This window comes from Oncorhynchus mykiss, chromosome 6 (assembly GCF_013265735.2).
Source record: "Oncorhynchus mykiss isolate Arlee chromosome 6, USDA_OmykA_1.1, whole genome shotgun sequence".
NCBI lineage: Eukaryota > Metazoa > Chordata > Actinopteri > Salmoniformes > Salmonidae > Oncorhynchus > Oncorhynchus mykiss.
The window spans coordinates 83,520,800-83,543,658 of NC_048570.1; the positions used below are offsets into that span (position 1 = coordinate 83,520,800).

At 42.3% G+C, this 22,859-nt stretch overlaps 1 protein-coding gene and 1 pseudogene across 1 annotated transcript; one reads left to right on the plus strand and one right to left on the minus strand.

Moving 5' to 3' along the window:
• The first annotated feature begins 1,660 nt into the window (after positions 1–1,660).
• On the plus strand, positions 1,661–5,160 carry LOC118964946 (major histocompatibility complex class I-related gene protein-like). The gene is made up of 2 exons (XM_036981231.1): positions 1,661–1,778; positions 3,697–5,160. The coding sequence occupies exons 1-2, from the start codon at positions 1,721–1,723 to the stop codon at positions 4,665–4,667; spliced, it is 1,029 nt and encodes a 342-aa protein (XP_036837126.1). The 5' UTR covers positions 1,661–1,720; the 3' UTR covers positions 4,668–5,160.
• Positions 5,161–8,540: 3,380 nt separating this feature from the next.
• On the minus strand, positions 8,541–21,747 carry LOC110506170 (annotated as a pseudogene).
• Between the last annotated feature and the right edge of the window lie 1,112 nt (positions 21,748–22,859).

The window sequence follows — 22,859 nt, forward strand, 5'->3', positions numbered from 1 at the left end:
GTCTGCTTTCCAACAGACACTGGGCGTCAAATTCACACTTCAGCAGGTCAATAACCTAAAACACAAGGACAAATATTCACTGGAGTTGCTTAACAAGATGACATTGAATATTCCTGAGTGGCTTAGTTACAGTTTTGACTTATATTGGCTTGAAAATCTATGGCAAGATGTGGAAATTACTGTCTAGCAATGATCAAAAAATAACTTGACCATGCTTGAAGAATTTTTCAAAGAATAATGTGCAAATATTGTACAATACAGGTGTGTAAAGCTGTTAGAGACTTACTCAGAAAGATTCACAGCTGTAATCGCTGCCAAAGGTGACTCTAACATGTTTTGACTCACAGGGTTGAATAATTATGCAAGCTATATATTAGTGTTTTACAAATGTTAGAATTTTCCAACTTTGACATTACAGAGTATTTTGTGTAGATTGCTGACCAAAAATGACAATTAAATACATTTATCGCACCTTGTAACACCGCCTAGTATATAGGTCCTGGATGTCAGGAAGCTTGGCCCCAGTGATATACTGGGCCGTACACACTACTCTCTGTAGCGCCTTACGTAGATGCCGAGCAGTTGCCATACCAGGCGGTGATGCAACCGGTCAGGATGCTCTCGATGGTGCAGCTGTAGAACTTTTTGAATATCTGAGGACCCATGCCAAATCTTTTCAGTCTCCTGAAGGGGAAAAGGTGTTGTCGTGCCCTCTTCACAACTGTCTTGGTGTGTTTGGACCATGATAGTTTGTTGGTGATGTGGACACCAAGGAACTTGAAGCTCTCAACCCGCTCCACTTCGGCCCTGTCAGTGTTAATGAGGGCTTGTTTGGCCCTCCCTTTGTCTTGCTCACATTGAGGGAGAGATTGTTGTCCTGGCACCACACTGCCAGGTCTCTGACCTACCCCCTATAGGCTGTCTCATCGTTGTGGGTGATCAGGCCTACCACTGTTGTGTCATCAGCAAACTTAATGATGGTGTTGGAGTCGTGCTTGGCCACGCAGTCGTGGCTGAACTAAGCACGCACCCCTGAAGAGTCCCAGTTGGATCTAGTTGCAGAGGGAGGTGTTTAGTCCATGGGTCCCTAGTTTAGTAATGAGCTTTGTGGGCACTATTATGCTGAACGCTTAGCTGTAGTCATTGAACAGCATTCTCGCATAGGTGTTCCTTTTGTCCAAATGGAAGGAAAGAAGAGGTGGTGTTTGCTCGGTTGCATCTAGGACATTGTACATTGAACTCGTCATTATATCTGGTTGGCAAGCATACAAATGGATTGTGTACAGAGTGTATGGTTGATGAAACAGTGAAGCATGTGTTGATGTATTGTTGTAAGTACTGGTATGTGGACGAGAGGGAAAGATTGATGTGTAGGGTTATTGAGGTAGGACAGGGATGGGGGGGTGGGGATGTGAAAGGGATTTGGGGAATGGGGAAGTTTTTATAATAGTTAGTAGGGCTCTTTTTATGTTCTTAATAGTACATGATTAGATAGGAGAGTTAAGTTTCACGTAATGTTTGTTAATTATTCATTTAGTCTGTAAACTGTGATCGACTACACACTCCAGTACAGTAGGTGGCGACATGCCCCTCTAACACTTGTTTGCAGACCGTCATAATATTATGGAAGAAAATAAGCAGAAGAAGAAGATAAGCATAAGTGAAAGGGAAAGTATCAGCTGCGTGAGGCTACTGCAAGAGTAGTGGACATTTCTGAATCATGTGCAAACTGTCTGTCTTTTTGATTGTTCTTTCCTTTTACACCATTGTCAACGCAGGTAAGATGGATTATCTACTTTCTCTCAACTCATTGATAGATTTGTTATGTTATACTATGTTAAACCAAGAGTTTGGGACTACAGGTTATATCTGCATTTTTGTAAAAATGTGATCCGGTTCAGGAAACTGGAGAGCATTTTTTGGCAGAAATGCCTTCTCGAACATGTGAACTTTCATGTGCCTTGATAACAAACTTGTATGCCATCTGTAAATACGAATAAAATTGTTAAATTACGAGCCTTGTTGGTTAAGTCACAGAAAAAGGCAGCAACTTTCCCGCTAGCCATGATTGGCTGTGATAATGAGTGGGTTGGACATGTCGAGAGAGGAGTTCGGATTGATCTGCCATATTCAAGGCTTCTGCCTATTTGAACTCGGTCAGTTTGTGTTGGTAATCCTGTCGAATGCAACTTTTTAAAAATGTATGGTGTAGTGGAGCTGCATAAGTGTTGGTCTCCACTTTCTGGAGGATCAAGTCTTGAAATCAGTGGAATTAGAGTGTGATAGGTAAAGAGATGGAGAAAACACCTGTCTCCGGATTACATCTTCAAACTAAGGGCAACTGTGGTATGGCATTCCTGACAGGGAGACGCGTCCATCATTCATGATGATGTATGCAGGTAAGATAGTCTAGCGTTAGCTAGCTACATTTTCAGATATTATATGTGTCCAATTTTGACAGAAAGTGGTAGTTAGCTGGCTCCCTAGCCGACATGATTTGTTTCCCAGAGCCATTTGCTTTTCTAGTTAGAGCCTAATGTTAGGCATTGTTGGCACTTTGTTCATTGTTGTTTAACTAGCTACCGTTAGCTGGCTGGCGAGTTAGCTAACGTTACGTGACTTGTGTACAACACCCGTTGAATATGGCCGGTGTCAGTAAACGTGACGCGTAATGAAATTGTTGCCAGCAGAGCTGGTTAGGCTGTTTTCATGTTATCCAGAGGTAAACAAATAGTCGGCCAGAGCATCAGCTGTGCGCTCCGAGAGCGAAACGAGATAGGTGGGTCTTACAAGTTGATCAACTTTCAAAGCAGAATTACTTTCCTATTGTTCCTCAAATGCAGTGTATGATATGCCATTTTGTAGCTCTGAGTCTCTACTTTTATCCAATGTAATGAAAGAAATAAAATAAAAACATTTCACAATTTGCTACATAAGACCAAATCCAGGTGGTGAGTCACAAATGTAGTTATTGACATAGCATTGCTCTGTTCAATATTCTCTACTTAGATAGTACTCTAAATGCCCCAATTCATATTGTTCAGTTGAAAAGAGTACAAGATCATAATTGCTGACACCAGGCATCTGCACAGATAGGGCTCTACCAGAGCACATGCCCCTTTCCCTTCCTGTCTCAAGTGTCCTGCCCTTTTGGGTGGCGGCATAATATTTATATTATTTATATATTTACATATATTTGTAGAAATGTTTCATCATTGTTGTTCGGACCCTCTGTCCGCAAGTCGTCAAGTTTATACCCCCTCACCCCCTACCCCTTCCATTGGTTGCACCTGTTGATATGCCCTGTATAGAGCTTGATAACACTTGATTTAGCCTACACATTATCAATATTCAGTCTGATTGGTTGATACTAATCACAATCAGTGTAAAATAGAGTTTTTGATTTACATCAATGATCAGCTGATAGCCCAACCTCTTTTCCCAATGTCAATCATGTCTTTTGGAGGCACTAACTAGCTTGCTTACAATTTCTGATGGTGAGTGAGTGTTGTTTTTTACATTTTGAACACTGATCCCCCTGACAAGTCTGTGCACGGCCCTGCCTGGCACCATGCAAACCAATGAGTGTTTAGAACCTTACAGCCTGTTATCTCAAAATCATATTTCTGCAGATAAAACCTTATTGTCCCAAGCTCTCAATGTCCATAACTGTGGAAAATATCACTCCTCTTTCAGATCCAGGATCACATTCTCTGTGGGCACTTGCAACATACATCATCGGAGAGACGCCTTTCCCTGAGTTTACGGTTGTGGTGATGTTGGATGATGTTCAAGTGGGTTACTATGACTCCAACATGAAACACTTAATCTACAGTGGACTTCCAACTTACAAAATACGTGATGACGAAGCTCAGGACGGAGCTTATGTATTTGGAATTATATACCAGAGCATTAAAGAGAGATCCTTTCAGCTAAAGCACCACTTAAATCTCACAAGAGGTGTTCAAGTTCAGCAAAGAATAGCTGGCTGTGAGATGTTGAACAACGGTGAACTGATGATCATGTCAAAGAATACTTTCAATGCAGTTTTTGTAGATCATGAAATATATTACAACATGACACATTTTACATACAATTCTGGGAAACTACTACCAGAATGGGATGCGATGAGGAGAGAATATCTTAAAACACTTTTTGGGAACGTTTTACTTCCCATTTGCATCAGAACACTGAAGACAATCCTGAAGAGGGAGAAGAACGTTGTGATGCGTAAAGTTCCTCCCAGACTCAGGTTGATAAAGAAAGAGGTTTCTGGAGGGTTTCAGGTGAGCTGCCTGGCGTTTGGTTTCTACCCCCGCCACATCAACCTGACCCTGCTGAGAGACGGCCAGCCAGTGGCAGAACAGGAGCTGACAGGGGGGGAGGTTCTGCCTAGTGGAGACGGGACCTACCAGCTGAGGAAGCGTCTGGAGGTCAGTACTGAGGAGCTAAAGAAGAGACACAACTACACCTGTACTGCCTCTCACCTCAGTCTGGACAACAAGCTGGATGTCAGTTGGGAGTCTGGGGCAGAGAGAGTTCACCTATCCACCCTCTCAGCTCTACTGGTGATGCTGCTGGTTGTTATTCTATTGGGCATTTTCATTTGTGTCAAAAGGAGGAGACGCAGCGCATCACAGGCATTGGTCACAACTTGCAAACGTTGATGCAAAAGTGGCGGAGGAAATGAACCATTCTTCAGATTCTGCAACATAAAGGGACATGTCATAATTTACTGGGTGGATGGAGGGGGTCCCAAAGGGAGGGTTGTCAAACTTCTTATTTTTTGCTTTGGGGAGTTTTTTTTATTGGGCACAGGGGAGTATGCTCTATCTGGTAAGAAACAATGAAAGAAGCGCCAGTAAACTAATTTTGTGTGGACTGTGCACTGTATTACTCTATTGTATGGACTAGAATTACGCACCTTTTTCAAACCATGAACCTAGGAGAGAACATGCATTAACATTCAGCCAACAAGAGCTTGCATCAATCCAGCTTCCAACAATGTATTACAGTTTTTTCCAACTGCTTACAGAGTGTGTGTTTTCAAAACTGTATCCTTTTTATCAAAACTCTACACACAATTCCCAAAACTGCACACACAAAATGCAAAATGCCATAAACACATGTCAGAATGAAGCATTTGCATCAAATGGCAAACACTGCTTTCATAATAGTACATTTTTGGATATACCATGTAAACACTGTTGTTCTAAATCTAAAGCTCTTTGGTCTTTCATAGGCTTATATCTACATTTCAATACAATGTTCTACAGTGAAAGTAATCTGCTGAGAGGGGTAACAAGTACACTGTAAACACCAATGCAATGTAGAAACAGAAAATATTTATTAGGCCAAACATTACTGTTGTTAACAGTAGCAAACAACAAAACCATAAACATATGTAAACCAAAAGTATATTCTTTAGAATACAGTAAAGAACACAATTGTGTGTGTGGCGTCCCAAGGGGGCAGTACATGAATTGGTAGGGGGGAGGGGGGGCAGTACATGAATTGGTAGGGGGGAGGGGGGGCAGTCACCAGTGCTAAGCTACGCTTCAGCTCTTCTCCGGCCTGAGTCTGGCCACGATACTTCGTCCACATCACAAGATAGGTTTTTGTCTTGCCAAACATCGAGGGAAGAATCTCCTAGCATGGCGTATCCAACCTTGGACAGAGGCAACCTCTATGTCCCCACATAGACCATATTTATAATTGCAGTCTCTTGTACATCTGTTAACAAGCGTCCTCGTCCTCCATGATGTCTTTGCCTTTCCACTCTGTACAGAATTCAAACCCAGTATGTGTTCAGCATAGGAACTGTAAACAATGTACAAAAAAATTTAGTACAGCATGATAACCAACCTCATTCATTCAATGCAGTGCAGTAAATGGATGGCTTAGAGTTACAAATGTTTATGCAATACTATGAAGTCATACGTACTTTACAGTACATTACTGTAATGCTAAAATAGTCATTAGATAGTTGCATACCTGTTCTCATTTCTGAAGGTTTGAATTATGGATGCCACTGTAAATCGACTCAAATTGGACTGGACTCTCAGTCCAGCCTCTCTCATGGTCAAACCGTGGTTGATCACATGATCAACAAAATTTTGCCCTAATCTAATTAGAGATGCCTCTCCTTCCTTCTCTTCTTTGCCCTCGTCCTCTTCCTCTTCCTCTCCCTCCTACTCCTCTTGCTCTCTGTCCATTGTTGGCATCCATTGTTCAAAACAGGTAATCTGACCTTTGACCTATTTATAGGCCTATACTACAGTAAAGCAGTGATTGGTTAGTGATCAGTTAAGCTATTAGTGTTTGCACATGTGAGGAGTGTGTGTGTGACCTGGTGAATAAGTGTAGCATTTTGATTGGTTGTGTTTGGAAAAGGAAAGCAAGTCACTTCCTGTTAGATTTTTGTGTTTTAGGTTGAGAATTGTGTGTAGTATTTTGAAAAAAGTGTTTTATGCAATTGACAACTGAGTCAAAGGCTGAGAAATAGCTTATGGTTTTTCACATTTGGTGTGTAGTTTTGCACTTTGAGTGAGAGGTTTCAAAAATTGTGTGACATGAAAAGATTTTGTGTGTAAGCAGTTGGAAAAAACTGTAGTATAAGAAATGCTAAGCATGAATTATTCCAGCAAGCTATTCTAGTCAAGGTTTTCCTGGGAGTCCAAGAGCTAAGGAGCTTTTGAAGTGGAGGGGCCAATGGAGTGCATGGTGCGTAATGCGCAAGAAACAGGCTATAAGTTGGAACCTTATGCTTAGGCCATCATTCATCAGCTACATGGTTGTTCTATGGTTATTTTGCATTCAACCTCCCACAATGTTCTGGGAATGGTGCAGGATACCCAGCTAGCACATAACGTTCTGAGAACCATATGTTTCTTAGATGGGAATTTCAGTATTTCAGCATAAGGTTTTCTACTGGTTTCCTCGTGGTTCTATTTAAAGTCATGTTCTCAGAACGTTTAGACAACATTAGGAAGCAATGTTTTTCTGTGGGAATTTCAATACTTCAGCATAATATTTTCTGCAGGTTTCCTCATGGTTCTATTTAAAGTCATGATGTTCAAAGGACATTCCAAGAATGTTATTTAAAAACTAATTCTGTTCTCAGCGTCAAGAAAACTCTCTCTATCCTCTATCTTGTTAATTTTAAGTGTGTTCAGGTATCTGAGCGTTAAGCATTCATCATTAGTCCAGATTTGCATTTGTACACAGTATTTTATATGCTGGTTTAGCTTCCTGGGCCTGTATCCACAAAACGTTTCAGAGAGGAACATTGGTGGTATGTGCTGACAATAGACATTTTACTCTTCAGTCTTAAGAGTCACTCCTAACTGACAGATTTAGGACGCCACATGAGCTGTCCTAACCACTGAAGAGTTACCAGCAGGTGTCTTGATGACAGAACAATGCAGTGAGTCAGTGGTTCCTTCATCACATGCAACTGCATTTGAGTTGTTAAAAGAATGTTTTGATATTTCATCAATCAATTATTTCATCAATAATCTAGACCTACATGTAACAGTATGAGTATCTCTTGCACTTATGACAATTACACAAGGCATAATATGCCTAATACTTATAACCACTAGGCTAATAAATAAACACGTTTTTCATTTGATTATTTAATTACCTACATGTTATTTCAAATTATACATTTTGAACCCTAATATCACGTTGTTCAAAAAATATCTCTAAATTGGGCATACCTATACATTGTGCAATGGAAGGCATCTATAGTGCTTATGTTAACTTTGATAGTGTTAAATGAAAATGATAGACCTTTCAAAACGTTGTATGCAACATCGTAGGCAAGTGACTTGATGCCTACTATGCTATAGTGATTTAAAGTTAAACGGGAGTGACGACAAGTGTGTTGATAACAGCAATGTTGTGAAAATTCTGCTTTTAACAACCATCAAAATGTGATAAATAAAGGTTATGCCAACAATAAAAAAAATGTGTTTCATGTACATTCTGTAGTGATACATCATCATGATTGGTTATTCCTCATAATTTGCACCACAAATTTGCAGTTGCTACATACGCATTTTTGGACTTGCAAAATAATGAAATGTACCGATTTGATTCTGGAAGAATATAATTTATAAATGCCTCATGAGCTTAGTCCAACTGTCATACCCCATCAGAACCCCAAATACATAATCTTGTTTTACTCCAATCCCAGCTAGCACATAACGTTCTGTGCATACAACCTTCCCACAGCATTCTGGGAATGGTGCATGATAGTTGCTTGGCGTTGGAACATTCTCAGCACATTTAAGGAACATAAAAATATTATCAACATTATCTTGATTTTTCATTACTTCAACATAACATTTCCTAAACGTTCACACATGGTTACATTTAATTACATTTTTGGTAGAAACATTCTCCAACTGGTTTGACATTGGGAATGTTGTAAAATAGTTCCATGAACATTAAACAACTTTCTTCTGTGGGAATTTCAGCACTTCAGCATAAAGTTTCCTACAGGTTTACTCATGGTTCTATTTAAAGTCATGTTGTCAAAGTGCTTTGCTCAGGCAGATAATTAGGCCGTTGGACAGAAAATTAATCTGCAAGTAGTTCGGGGGACAGCTCTTGGTTTTGGTCAGAGGGTTCAGTAGGGATGGGCTATAGAGGCCCCCAAAGAGATATCCTGAGAACTCTGGGGTCACCTCATTGGTGGAGCACCAATAGCTGTCAATGCGAGTGGAGCGGACATGGAAGAAGTCTACACACACTCTGTCGCAGCTTTTATCGCAAAACATCCCCAAAAAACAGTTACACTCATTGCAAATGTCGTACCACTCAATCTTGTTATAGTACTGATGTAATACCTCACCACGCAACAGAGTGGGTGTGTGGGGATCACGACATTAGTAAGAGCCGATGTCGGGGTTCTTCTGAGCCAGGTTCTGGCAGATTGGGTCGGACCCTCGCAGCAGTTGTCTTCCACATTGGCTTGGAAGTTGAAGTTCGTGGAGTCTGGGTTGACGCAGCCGGGCAGGTGTTGATGGTATAATGGCGATGTATGGCTTCACTCACAAACAGGGACAGTTTGCCTACTGTTGGTTCAGGAGGATCAGGCAAGGTCAACCAGTTGAGGAAGTAGTGCAGTGCTACTACTAGTCGATGCCTACCAGGCTGTTCATGGTGCTCTCCTGCTATTTCTGCAGAGTGATGCCCGGGTAGAAGGGTGCCCCACCATAAAGTAGGTGATGTTGCCCTGATAACTGAGTGAGTCAGATGTCTCTTGTGCAGCCTTGCTGTCAATGTCAAACTTGAGTTTATCAAAGAAGTTTAGACCTGCCAATGCCTTGACAGAGAACTTGTCTGTTGTGGACACGTAATTGGCACTGAGATAGTGCAAGAGGACTAAGGAGGCACCTGCATCGATGCTGGTTATCACATGGTTGCCATAGCCAAGCACCATCTTCTCAGATAAATGAACTGCCTTATTTTCTATTGCATCTGCGATCTCCTCAGCCTGGTGGACAAAGCGGCCATCCAGAGTGAAGTCAGGCTGAGCTTGTACAGTGTAGAGGAAATTGTGCACCTGGGGGGGAAAGGAGAGGAATTCCTCTTTGGCTTGGTGTCATTAGTTGCTGGGGAAGCCGATACTAAGGCATGGTACAACAGCGCACTAAAATCATATTCAAAAGGCTAAATAAACTACAAACTGAGTATGCCGAAACCCCAATTATATTTAAAGGCATATTATATAGAAATTGCTCCGCTATTATTTGGTTGCTAAAATTCTAAAATGTTAGCCTCATTTCAGTTTATGTACAAAACAAGCAATGTTTAGTGTAGAGAATCATTGTACAATTTAAACCACTTAGAAATATATTTTCAACAAGCAAAAACAAAACTTAAGTAGGGGAAGCGCAGGTAGAACAGAAATAGTGCACATAGAACAGATCTACCACTTGCTTTCAATCAGAATGGCAAATCTACAACTAACATTTATTTTGGAATTCAGGTCACACACAAAGCTACATAATGCAGCTTATAAATACTGTAGATATAAACTAAATAGGTTTAACTATATATCTACCTAAAACATATTTTTAATAGACACAACTATTGGTTGATCTGAGTCCACCTTGTCAATCCCCCATTTCACTATGTTCTCCCCGGGTCCCCAAGGTAGCAGCCTACTGGCACCTCTCTGATTCAGTGGGGCTGGGTTAAAAGTAGAAGTCAAGTTTTGGTTGGACCTTGTGTACAATTGATGATGAAATAAATGTAAATGTATATATTTTCTGACAGCACTAATTCAACAATTTATACTGTATTTCTACATATGCTTGAATGTGATGCACATTTTAAGTCTGACTCTCAATCTTCAGGAGAAACTCATCTGCACACGAGTAGTGACAGAACTGCTGGCAGGCTTGGACATGCTGGCTCTTCTATAAGGAAAATCCCTGGAGGTGTCTTAGTCTGCCTCCCAAATGTCACCCTACTTCCTATTTAGTGCACTACTTTTAACAAGGGCCCCTATATTCCCTATTTTCTTTATTCTCAGTCGTCTGTAAACTACTGGTTTCTGATGAACACAAACGTTCCTGTGAAATGACAAGGAGAAACATTCTCATAAAAGTCACGTTTACAGATTGTTAAATGAATCTGCAAGTTTTGCAAATTTCAACTAAAAACATATAAATATAATCTAGTTATTTTTATTTATCCTGCAAAACAAGACTGCTTAGACTGGATTACAGTACCATGTGGCAGACATCATTGTTTTATGTTTTCCAATCAGCTCTGCATTGATTAGCCCACACAGTCTTAGCAGGATAAATCCACTATTATGATATTCTATTTGCTTCACACAACCACAACAATGACAACAAGCAGCATCCTCTATCCAAAGCTCCCAACACTATTTTATGTATGCACTATCTATGCAAGATGCACATTCATAAGCTAGAAACCGTACATCTTTTCAACCATGTGGCATGGAACTGTCAGATCAAAATTATGCTTTGCAAAATGAACATTCTTACAGGAAAGAGTTCACATCAGTCTCTGCTTCTACTCATGAAGGCTTGAATAATAACAGCACAGGAGGTTGGTGGCACCTTAATTGGGGAGGACAGGCTCATGGTAATGGCTGGTGCGAAATAGTGCAATGATATCAAATATATAAAACACCCTGTATTTTTCATAGTCTTCACTGCTGCTCTTCTTACTCAGAGATGAGTCCAAGTAGACAATCTAGAATTGAGACCCTCGGGTCATTGCAGTTCATCCGACCATTCCTAGCAGCATTTCCAGTAGCATTTGCAGCAGCAGTCCCAATCCCAGCCACTGGGCACAATCAGTTCCAGCTAAGGCATGGTTCAACAGAGAAGATCAGTTCACGCCAGTTATTTAAAGATGAAATCTGTGATATTTACAGCCATTTTTTGTCATTTGAACATTTATGTATAGTATACCATTGATTTGAATAACATACTATCGATCTGTTTGTTGTCTTGCAAGTTAAATTGAAAAAGTTATGGATTTCCTTCCTTTCAAATGAAGGATTGGGCCTTTAATAGAGGTATGAGAATACAATGTTCCCTACAAAGCTTTCAAAGAAACTCATCGCCCTCTAAAGTCTATTCCCAGAATGATCTCTTTTAATGAATGAATGATTCATGCTGTTGTCACCTGACGTCAACAGATCTGGCTTTTCCTCCACTGGTCTACTTGTGCTGTGATGGAGTGAGGTGGTGATAGGAGTCAACAGTCATTAGCTGTGATGAAGTACCATGGAAACAGCTGGGAAAATATACAGGTTAAATATAGACTAACCTCGATGTAGGTGTGCACACACACAAACAATTGTAGCACAAACGCATGTACGCACGCACGCACTTACACACACACACACAAACACAAGCAGACTATATAGGCTTACTTTATTGAGTTAGGTGTCCTTTTTCAAACTCTTCCTGACCCAGTATGTAGTACCTACATGTTTCAAGCAGACCACCAAAGTCCCTGTGCCCAAGAATGGCAAGGTAACCTAAATGACTTTCGCTCCATAGCACTTGCATATGTAGCAATGAAATTATTTTAAAGGCTGGTCATGGCTCATACCAACACCATCATCCCAGACACCCTGGACCCACTTCAATTTGTATACCGCCCCAACAGATCCACAGATGATGAAATCTCTGTTGCAGTCCGTACTGCGCTTTCCCACTTGGGCATAAGGAACACCTACGTGAGAATGCTGTTCATTGACTACAGTTCAGCGTTCAAAACCATAGTACTCTCTAAACTCATCACTAAGCTAAGGACCCTGAGACTGAATACCTCCCTCTGCAACTGGATCCTTAACTTCCTGACAGGACGCCCCCAGGGGGTGAGGGTAGGCAACAACACATTCACCACAGTAACCCTTAACACCGGGCCCCTCAGGGGTGTATGCTTAGTGCCCTCCTGTATGTCCTGTTCAACCACGACTCCTAACACCATCATTAAGTTTGCCGACGACATGAGGGTGGTAGACCTGATCACCGCCAACGATGATTCAGCGTATAGGGAGCAGGTCAAAGAACTGGCAGTGTGGTGCCAGGACAACATCTCCCTCAACGTCAGCAAGACAAAGGAGCTGATCGTGGACTACAGGAAGCAGAGAGTCGAGCACGCCCCCATTCACATTGACAGGAGCAGGTTGAAAGCTTCAAGTTCCTTGGTGTCCACATCACTAAGGATCCATCATGGTCCAAACACACAAACTCAGTTGTAAAGACTGTCATGGGTCGTCAGATCCTCAAAAAGTTCAACAACTGAACCATTGAGAGTATCTTGACTGGCTGCATCACCCTGTTTGGGATAGGCGTCCCACTAGAGGGACTGGAGGATGCGCAATTCAAATAAATACTCATACAAATTATGGATATTAAACATTTAGGTACATATAAGTGTCTTATATCAGCTGAAAGCTTAAATTCTTTTTAATCTAACTTCACTGTCCGATTTACAGTAGCTATTACAGCGAAAACATGCCATGCGATTGTTTGAGGACGGCGCCTCACATCAAAATATTTTTCCACCGGTACAGGTTTCATACAATCACAAATAACGATTAAATATTCACGTACTTAAAAAAAATCCCGTAAACTTTGTTTCAACAAGTCAAAATACATTTCTATTTACTCTTCAGACACCCTAAAATGTAATCAAACTATAATATTTATTTCGGGAAAGAAGTATGTTCAATAGGAAACCGATTGTAGCAGGTGTGTCCTGTCTTCTTGGCACGCGCAAACATGAATTTCCAAGACTTTGTCCCTGTACTAAAACTGCTATTTCTTATTGGTTTTTGAAGTTACAAGCCTGAAACCTTGAACATAGACTGCTGACACCCTGTGGAAGCCATGGGAATTAATTTTCAATATGACCTTTTACTTGCCTTTCTAAGAGGATGGTCTCTTTTGATTTTCTTCTACCATATCTATTGTTATTCTCCTACATTATTTTAACATTTCCACAAACCCCAGTGTTTTCTTTCCAATGGTACCAGTTATATGCATATCCTGGCTTCAGGGCCTGAGCTACAGGCAGTTTACTTTGGGCACGTCATTCAGGCGGAAATTGAGAAAAAAGGGGCCTATCCCTAAGAAATATATATATATTATGGCAACTGCTTGGCATCTGACCGCAAAGTGCTACATAGGGTAGTACGTACGGCCCAGTACATCACTGGGGCAATGCTCCCTGCCATCCAGGATCTCTATAGCAGACAGTTTCAGATGAAGGCCCTAAAATTGCCAGCCACCCAAGTCATAGACTGTTCTCTCTGCTACTGCATGTCAAGTGGTACCGATGCACCAAGTCTGGAACCAACAGGACTCTGAACAGCTTCTACCCTCAAGCCATAAGACCCTTTTTGCACAATATTCTTTTGACTCATCACATATGCTGCTGCTACTGTTTATTATCTGTCCCTTTATAGTTTTATATAAATACCTATTACCCCTGCACATCAACTCAGTACTGGTACCTTTTGTATGTAGCCAAGTTATTACCTCATATCCCTGCACATCAACTCAGTACTGGTACCTCTTGTATATAGCCAAGTTATTACCTCATACCCCTGCACATCAACTCAGTACTGGTACCTTTTGTATATAGCCAAGTTATTACCTCATATCCCTGCACATCAACTCAGTACTGGTACCTCTTGTATATAGCCAAGTTATTGCCTATTACCCCTGCACATCAACTCAGTACTGGTACCTTTTGTATATAGCCAAGTTATTACCTCATATCCCTGCACATCAACTCAGTACTGGTACCTCTTGTATATAGCCAAGTTATTACCTCATACCCCTGCACATCAACTCAGTACTGGTACCTTTTGTATATAGCCAAGTTATTACCTCATACCCCTGCACATCAACTCAGTACTGGTACCTCTTGTATATAGCCAAGTTATTACCTCATACCCCTGCACAACAACTCAGTACTGGTACCCCTTGTATATAGCCAAGTTATTACCTCATACCCCTGCACATCAACCTAGTACTGGTACCCCTTATATATAGCCAAGTTATTACCTCATACCCCTGCACATCAACTCAGTACTGGTACCTCTTGTATATAGCCAAGTTATTACCTCATACCCCTGCACATCAACTCAGTACTGGTACCTCTTGTATATAGCGAAGTTATTACCTCATACCCCTGCATAACAACTCAGTACTGGTACCTCTTGTATATAGCCAAGTTATTACCTCATACCCCTGCACATCAACTCAGTACTGGTACCTTTTGTATATAGCCAAGTTATTACCTCATACCCCTGTACATCAACCTAGTACTGGTACCTTTTGTATGTAGCCAAGTTATTACCTCATACCCTTGTACATCAACCTAGTACTGGTACCTTTTGTATGTAGCCAAGTTATTACCTCATACCCTTGTACATCAACCTAGTACTGGTACCCCTTGTATATAGCCAAGTTATTACCTCATACCCCTGCACATCAACTCAGTACTGGTACCTTTTGTATATAGCCAAGTTATTACCTCATACCCCTGCACATCAACTCAGTACTGGTACCTCTTGTATATAGCCAAGTTATTACCTCATACCCCTGCACATCAACTCAGTACTGGTACCTCTTGTATATAGCCAAGTTATTACCTCATACCCCTGCACATCAACTCAGTACTGGTACCTCTTGTATATAGCCAAGTTATTACCTCATACCCCTGCACATCAACTCAGTACTGGTACCTCTTGTATATAGCCAAGTTATTACCTCATACCCTTGTACATCAACCTAGTACTGGTACCCCTTGAACCAATGATACAAGTTATCATTAATCATTGTGTATCTATTATTACTTTTATTATTACACGTTTTACTTTTTACTCAATGCAGGTTAGGAATAAAGAAACATCTGCATTCTGAGGTGACGTGTTTCTGTACACGGGGAGCAATGTTTTCTATTTGTTGGCTGAGTTCACAGTTCATCAGCAGAATGGTCAGGTATTGTACTGTATGTCTATCTCTTTCTCATGTTGTGTTTTAAACATACAGAACAGACATGGTCTGAGTCACAAGGCACCCTATTCCCTATTTAGTGCACAACTTTTGACCACAGACCACGGTCAAATGTTATGCTCATTTGGGAAACAGACATGGGCTAAGAGAGAGCAAATGTTCTTGTATTCGTATGTCACAGAAGCTATGGAGATAATAAATAGTAAAGTAATAAAATAAGTATGATAATTTCTACAGTATCAGGCTATGATAGAAAGATCATCCTTTGAGGGAAACCTTAACCTTTTATTGCAGTGGGCTAAATCAGGGTCACACAGAGTGGTTATTGGTAGTCTTAAACAAATCTACTTTGAAACAAAAGTATACACCTCACTCACATGGTTATGGGCTTAAAAAACACACCTAGACCATGTCAGATATAAAGTTGACATTTATTCAATTTTGAGTTTGCATCCCAATATTACACTTTATATACATTACAGAAGACTGAAATATAACCGTTTCACATAGAAACACTGGATTTTCGGTGTAATAATAATAATACATGTTTATTAATTATGAAATTATAAGAAACATTTATAAGATTCCACCCATGTGTAAGGCGTCTAGGTGTAGCAGATAAGGCGTAGTCAGGCGCAGGACACAGAGATGAGTAATTCACGTAACTTTACTCAAAGCAACAAATATTCCAAGGAAAAATAATCAAGCTCACAAATGCAGACCAACGAACAAACACGCACAAAACCAAGGGGGAACCAGAGGGTTCAATAAGGAACATATAATTATGGGAATGGAAACCAGGTGTGTACAATTAAGACAAAATAAATGGAAAATGAAAAGTGGATCGGTGGCAGCTAGAAAACCGGTGACGCCGAACGCCGCCCGAACAAGGAGAGGGACCAACTTCTGGTGGAAGTTGTAATACTACCCCTCCCCCCTTGACACGGGGCTCCAGCAGCGCACTGACACCGGCCTCAGGGACGACCCGGAGGACGAAGCGCAGGGCGATCCGGGTGGAGACGGTGAAACTCCCGCAGCAATGAAGGGTGCAGGATGTCCTCCACCGGCACCCAGCATCTCTCCTCTGGACCGTACCCCTCCCACTCCATGAGGTACTGAAGGCATCTCGCCCGACGCCTTGATTCCATGATGGCTCGAACAGCATACGCCGGGGCCCCCTCGATGTCCAGAGGGGGCGGAGGAACCTCCCGCACCTCAGATTCCTGGAGTGGACCAGCCACCACTAGCCTGAGGAGAGACACATTTAACGAGGGGTTAATACAGTAATCAGGGGGAGCTGTAACCTGTAACAAACCTTGTTCAGTCTCCTCGGGACTTTGAATGGCCCCACAGCTTCCGGCAGGGCAGGTGGAGGGGCAGGTTTCGGGTCGAGAGCCAGACCCGGTCCCCCGGTGCGGACACCGGGGCCTCACTGCGGTGGCGGTCGGGCACTCACCTTCTGCCGCCTTATGGCCCGTTGCCGGTGCACATGGGCGGCATCCCAGGTCTCCTCCAAGCGCCTAAACCATTCATCCACCGCAGGTGCCTCGATCTTGCTCTGATGCCACGGTGCCAGAACCGGCTGATAACCTAGTACCCACTGGAAGGGAGATAGGTTAGTGGCGGAGTGAGTTTTGGGCCATCTCTGCCCAGGGGATGAAAACGGCCACTCCCCCGGCTGGTCCTGGCAATAGTACCGCAGAAACCTACCCACATCCTGGTTAACTCTTTCGTGAGGCTGACCGAGACCCCCAGACGCTCCATGAATGCCCTCCAGACCCTGGACATGAACTGGGGACCCCAATCAGAAACAATGTCCTCAGGCACCCTGTAGTGCCAGAAGACGAGGGTGAACAGGGCCTCCGCAGTCTGTAGGGCCATAGGGTGTCTGGGTAAAGGAAGGAGACGGCAGGACTTAGAAAACCGATCCACAACGACCAGGATCGTGGCGTTTCTCTGTGACAGAGGAAGATCCATCAAGTAATCCACCGACAGGTGTGACCACAGCTGTTGTGGAATGGGTAGGGGTTGTAATTTCCCTCTGGGCAGGAGTCTAGGTGACTTGCACTGGGTGCACACCGAGCAGGAGGAAACATAAACCCTCATGTCCTTAGCGAAGGTGGACCACCAGTACTTCCCACTAAGACAGCGCACTGTCCGACTGATGCTCGAAAAACCAGAGGAGGGTGACGTGTGGGCCCAATAGATCAAACGGTCGCGGACAGCAGACGGAACATACAGACGCCCAGCTGGACACAAATAACCTCTGCTCTTACCCCAATTCTTAACAACCCAGATTTTGGTCCAGGAATGCTGGATGCTGACTTTAACTTTTGGCTTAATAAGGGCATATGCAGACTAAATGACTAATTTGCTGATACGATTTTATTGTCATTTGAGCAGATGGTTGAGAAATATCGACTCCCAAAGCAGGACTTTTTCTGCATCCTACAAGTAAGACATTATATTCTGAAGAGCACCACCTTAATTGGTAACCCTGATGTGTCTGTCATTGAAATAATGCTTTTTTCCCCACAAAGGAAAATGGCTGTAAGTCTGTTTTATGATGCTTTAAGGTCCCGTTCTGCTGTCAACACACAGATGGTGAAACAAGTGTGGGAGAAAGAATTGTCTGTTACTATTGATGAAGAGATGTGGGAGGACATTTGGAGATATGCAAAAACAATATCTATATGTAATCGTACTAGAGCAATCCAATTAAGAATAATACACAGATTGCATATATCCCCAAATCGCAGACATGCTTTTAGCCCCACTTCCTCTTCTCCTCCGTGTCTTAAATGTAAAACTGATACAGGCACCTTAACACAATGTTTATGGTCATGTACCAAATACAAAGATACTGGTCTGGTGTTCTGCATTGAAAATATCCTAGGGGTTGATCTAGAATTGGACCCAGTTTCCTTACTATTGGGTCTCCCTAGTAGGCATGTTACTTCTGTGGGTAAGAGGAGGCTTTACAGCATCCTTACCTTCGCAGCGAGGAAAAACATCCTTTTACAGTGGATTAGTGATAAGGTTCCTTCTATTAAAGATTGGCATAAGATACTATTTGAATGGGTGCCTCTGGAATATCTAACATGTACATTGCATTCTAAAACAGATCAGTTCTACAAAGTATGGGAACCTTTTCTATTTACCTAGAACCTGAGGTATCAGCTATTACGCTGCAAGGATTCTCTTAGAATGGTGGTGATCTATGTATTTCAGAATTACACTGTATGTTCCATGTGTGGAACCTAAATTCTTGGTTTTAACAGAGCTTTTTTGCCCCACTGTATGTGTAAGTGAGTACTGTTTTTTTTGCTTTGTCTCTGTTGTTGTATCTCTTAATATGGGTGAAAACTGTGAAATTCCAATAAAAAATTATATAAATTCTATAAACACAAACATGTGAGCAACAGGGGGCTCTGGGTGAGTCTGGTGCCTACTCACCTGGGGTGACACGACAGTGCCCTGCCTGCTGCCTCGACTCCCTGAGGAAGTGGTGGCAGTGCTGGCCACAGATGGTGCAGGGAATGACCCTACCCCCCCCCCCCCCCCCCCTCCAGTCTCCCTAAGAGCAGAACCTTCTAGCTCCATGGGTGTCGGAGCGGAGGTGCTGGGGGATGCAACTGACGGACCCCGATCTGGACATCCGCGGGTGGCTAGCAGGTTATCCAGCCGGATGGACAGGTCCACCAGCTGTTCGAATGTAAGGGTGGTGTCCCTGCAGGCCAGCTTCCGACGGATGTCCTCGCGCAGACTGCACTGGTAATGGTCGATCAGGGCCCTGTCATTCCATCCCTCGCCGGCGGCCAGGGTTCGGAAGTCCAAAGCAAAGTCCTGTGCGCTCCTCATCCCCTGCCTTAGGTGAAACAAGCGTTCCCCCACCGCTCTACCCTCAGGCGGATGGTCAAAAACCGCCCGGAAGCGGCGGGTGAAATCCTCATAGTGGTCGCCCTCTCCCCATACAGCGTTGGCCCACTCCAGAGCCTTCCCAGATAGACAGGAGATGAGGGCGGACACTCTCTCGCGTCCCGAAGGAGCCGGGTGGACGGTTGCCAGGTAGAACTCCAGCTGGAGTAGGAACCCCTGGCACCCGGCAGCCGTTCCGTCATACGCCCCAGGGAGCGAGAGCCGAATGCAAATAGTCCGGGAGTCTTATGGCTTGGGGGTAAAAACTGTTGAGAAGCCTTTTTGTCCTAGACTTGGCACTCCGGTAATGCTTGCCATGCGGTAGTCTATGACTTGGGTGTCTGGGGTCTTTGACAATTTGTAGGGCCTTCCTCTGATACCGCCTGGTGTAGAGGTCCTGGATGGCAGGCAGCTTTGCCCCAGTGATGTACTGGGCCGTACGCACTACCCTCTGAAGTGCCTTGCCGTCGGAGGCAGAGCAATTGCCGTACCAGGCAGTGATGCAACCAGTCAGGATGCTCTCGATGTTGCAGCTGTAGAACCTTTTGAGGATCTCAGGACCCATGCCAAATCTGAGGGGGAATAGGCTTTGTCGTGCCCTCTTCACGACTGTCTTGGTGTCAAATCTGTTCACAAGTATTCCCACAAATTAAAAAAGAGACGTATGTGATCGTGTCTCAATGTAATCAAGGTATGGAATGATTGTTATTTTCAAATCAAATTTATTTTAGGGCCTAGTTGGGGTAAATTTGTACCAATGTTTTCGGTCCCCCCAATCATCAATCAACAAAAATCTGCTCTTGGCTGAATCTAGTGCACACGTCTGAGTATTTTTGCTACGCAACTACAAAGGATCACCATTTTGCATAGCTAATTATTGTATTGCGTACTGCGTAGAGTATTCATTTATTTAAAATGTATAGGTATTTTTGTATTAAACTCTTTGTGAATTATGTTCTTACCTGTTTTTCTTATTGTAAATCAATACAATTGATCAAATGACAAAGAAAAGAAAGGTACTGTTCCATTTATGCATCAGTATATAAATCAGCATACCGGTATATACACACTGATTCATACACAGTACAATCCACACGCACAATTTGTTTGTTTCAGAATGTACTCATGCTGAAATGTGGTCTATATTGTCTGTTCTTATCTCCCTAATTACAATGCCTTGGTCTGTTCTTATCTCCCTAATTACAATGCCTTGGTCTGTTCTTATCTTCCTAATTACAATGCCTTGGTCTATTCGTATCTCCCTAATTACAATGCCTTGGTCTGTTCTTATCTCCCTAATGACAATGCCTTGGTCTATTCGTATCTCCCTAATTACAATGCCTTGGTCTGTTTTTATCTCCCTAATTACAATGCATTGGTCTGTTCTTATCTCTCTAATTACAAAGCCTTGGTCTGTTCTTATCTCCCTAATGACAATGCCTTGGTCTATTCTTATCTTCCTAATTACAATGCCTTGGTCTATTCTTATCTCCCTAATGACAAAGCCTTGGTCTGTTCTTATCTCCCTAATTACAAAGCCTTGGTCTGTTCTTATCTTCCTAATTACAACACCTTTGTGTCACGGTCGTTGTATGGAGGAGACCAAGGCGCAGCGTGGTAAGCGTACATACTTCTTTATTAAAGAAAGAACACTGAACAAAACTAACAAATAAACAAAAGGAACCGTGAAGCTAATATGGCTAGTGCAGACAGGCAACTAAACATAGAATAAGAACCCGCAAACTACCCAACGAATGTGGCTACCTAAATATGGTCCACAATCAGAGACAACGATAAACAGCTGCCACTGATTGAGAACCAATTCAGGCAACCACAGACAAAAAACACCTAGACTTACAAAAACCCCTAGACAATACAAATACTAACAAACCACCCTCGTCACACCCTGACCTAACTAAAATAATAAAGAAAACAAAGATAACTAAGGTCAGGGAGTGACCCTTGGTCTATTCTTATCTCCCTAATTATAATGCCTTGGTCTGTTCTTATCTCCCTAATTAAAATGCATTGGTCTATTCGTATCTCCCTAATTACAATGCCTTGGTCTGTTCTTATCTCCCTAATTACAATGCCTTGGTCTGTTCTTATCTCCCTAATGACAATGCCTTGGTCTATCTGATCTTACTGCTGCATTGTCATTATCATTTAAGTTTCCAGAACGATTTACCTAGAATATCAAATCTCCAATCCCAAAGTACACTCAAATTGACAGTTTTACCTTGTTTCTCAGCCTTGTCTTCCTCTCAGTCTCTATACGGAACTTCTTGGTCTCCATGCCAAATGGCACACTGTTCCCTAAATAGTACACTACTTTTGACGAGAACCTATGCGCCCTATGGGTCCTGGTCAAAAGAAGTGCAATATGTAGGGAATAGGGTGCACTTTGGGATGCCGACTTGGTCTTTAGGGGGTGCAGATCTCTGGCATATCAGCTTGGCTCCTAATGATGTTCTAAGTCTGTTTCATGAAGGAAAGGTAAGACGCAGGTCAGGATCTAGCTCAGTTTAATGAGTGAGTGTGTGTGTGTGTGTGTGTGTGTGTGTGTGTGTGTGTGTGTGTGTGTGTGTGTGTGTGTGTGTGTGTGTGTGTGTGTGTGTGTGTGTGTGTGTGTGTGTGTGTGTGTGTGTGTGTGTGTGTTACAGTAGTACTAACAAGGTCCGACTGATCACAAGGGTTCTGTTGTCTTATATTAATGATTGGGCTCCAACGTCCGAAGGTGATTTGAAATACATTGAACTTCTTCCATGTTTTCAAGATGTTGTGCTTTTATTTGTATTTATTTATTTAACCTTTGTCTACCACATCAGGAAAATCACTTCTGTAAGAACAAAATGGTATTATTGCTATGTTACTGGATTAGATGCATCTCAATTCCACACACAGGGCAACATTTTCAAAGTGCTAAAATGACCATAAACATCATTTACATTTGGCAGCATGTTTTGAAACTGTTCTGCAACAATGTGCGATATAAAGAGGTGACTAATTACAATATGTATTGCTCAGTTTACTAAACTCAAGGTTACATAATCACCTTCCTATAACCGACATTGTTGAAGAACAGTTTCAAATTAAATCACACTGTGAGATTATAATTAGGTTTACCGTGTTTCTTGCACTATGCACAAATGTTTTGCACTACAACAATGTTGATGTGATATTTCTTCTAGAAGAGCAGTTTAGATCCCTCATATAGACACACTTTCACAGCTCCCCATCCACAGCACGTCTACAAGATATGAATAACTGTAGCAATAATGGCCTGTTATGAAATGTGTCATGAGGTCAGATGTTCACAATGGATATTCAGCAGTGGTCAAAATATCAACCTCTCCTCTTCACCAGGCACAATGGATTACTATAGTGTGTGTGTGTGTGTAGCCGAGG

What these genes read in the sequence shown, in the direction of transcription:
- LOC118964946 (XM_036981231.1), top strand. Translation starts at nt 1,721, where the DNA reads ATGTGCAAACTGTCTGTCTTTTTGATTGTTCTTTCCTTTTACACCATT. An exon ending in TTACACCATTGTCAACGCAG is followed by an intron (nt 1,779 to 3,696) that starts GTAAGATGGATT and finishes CTCCTCTTTCAG; the next exon opens with ATCCAGGATCACATTCTCTG.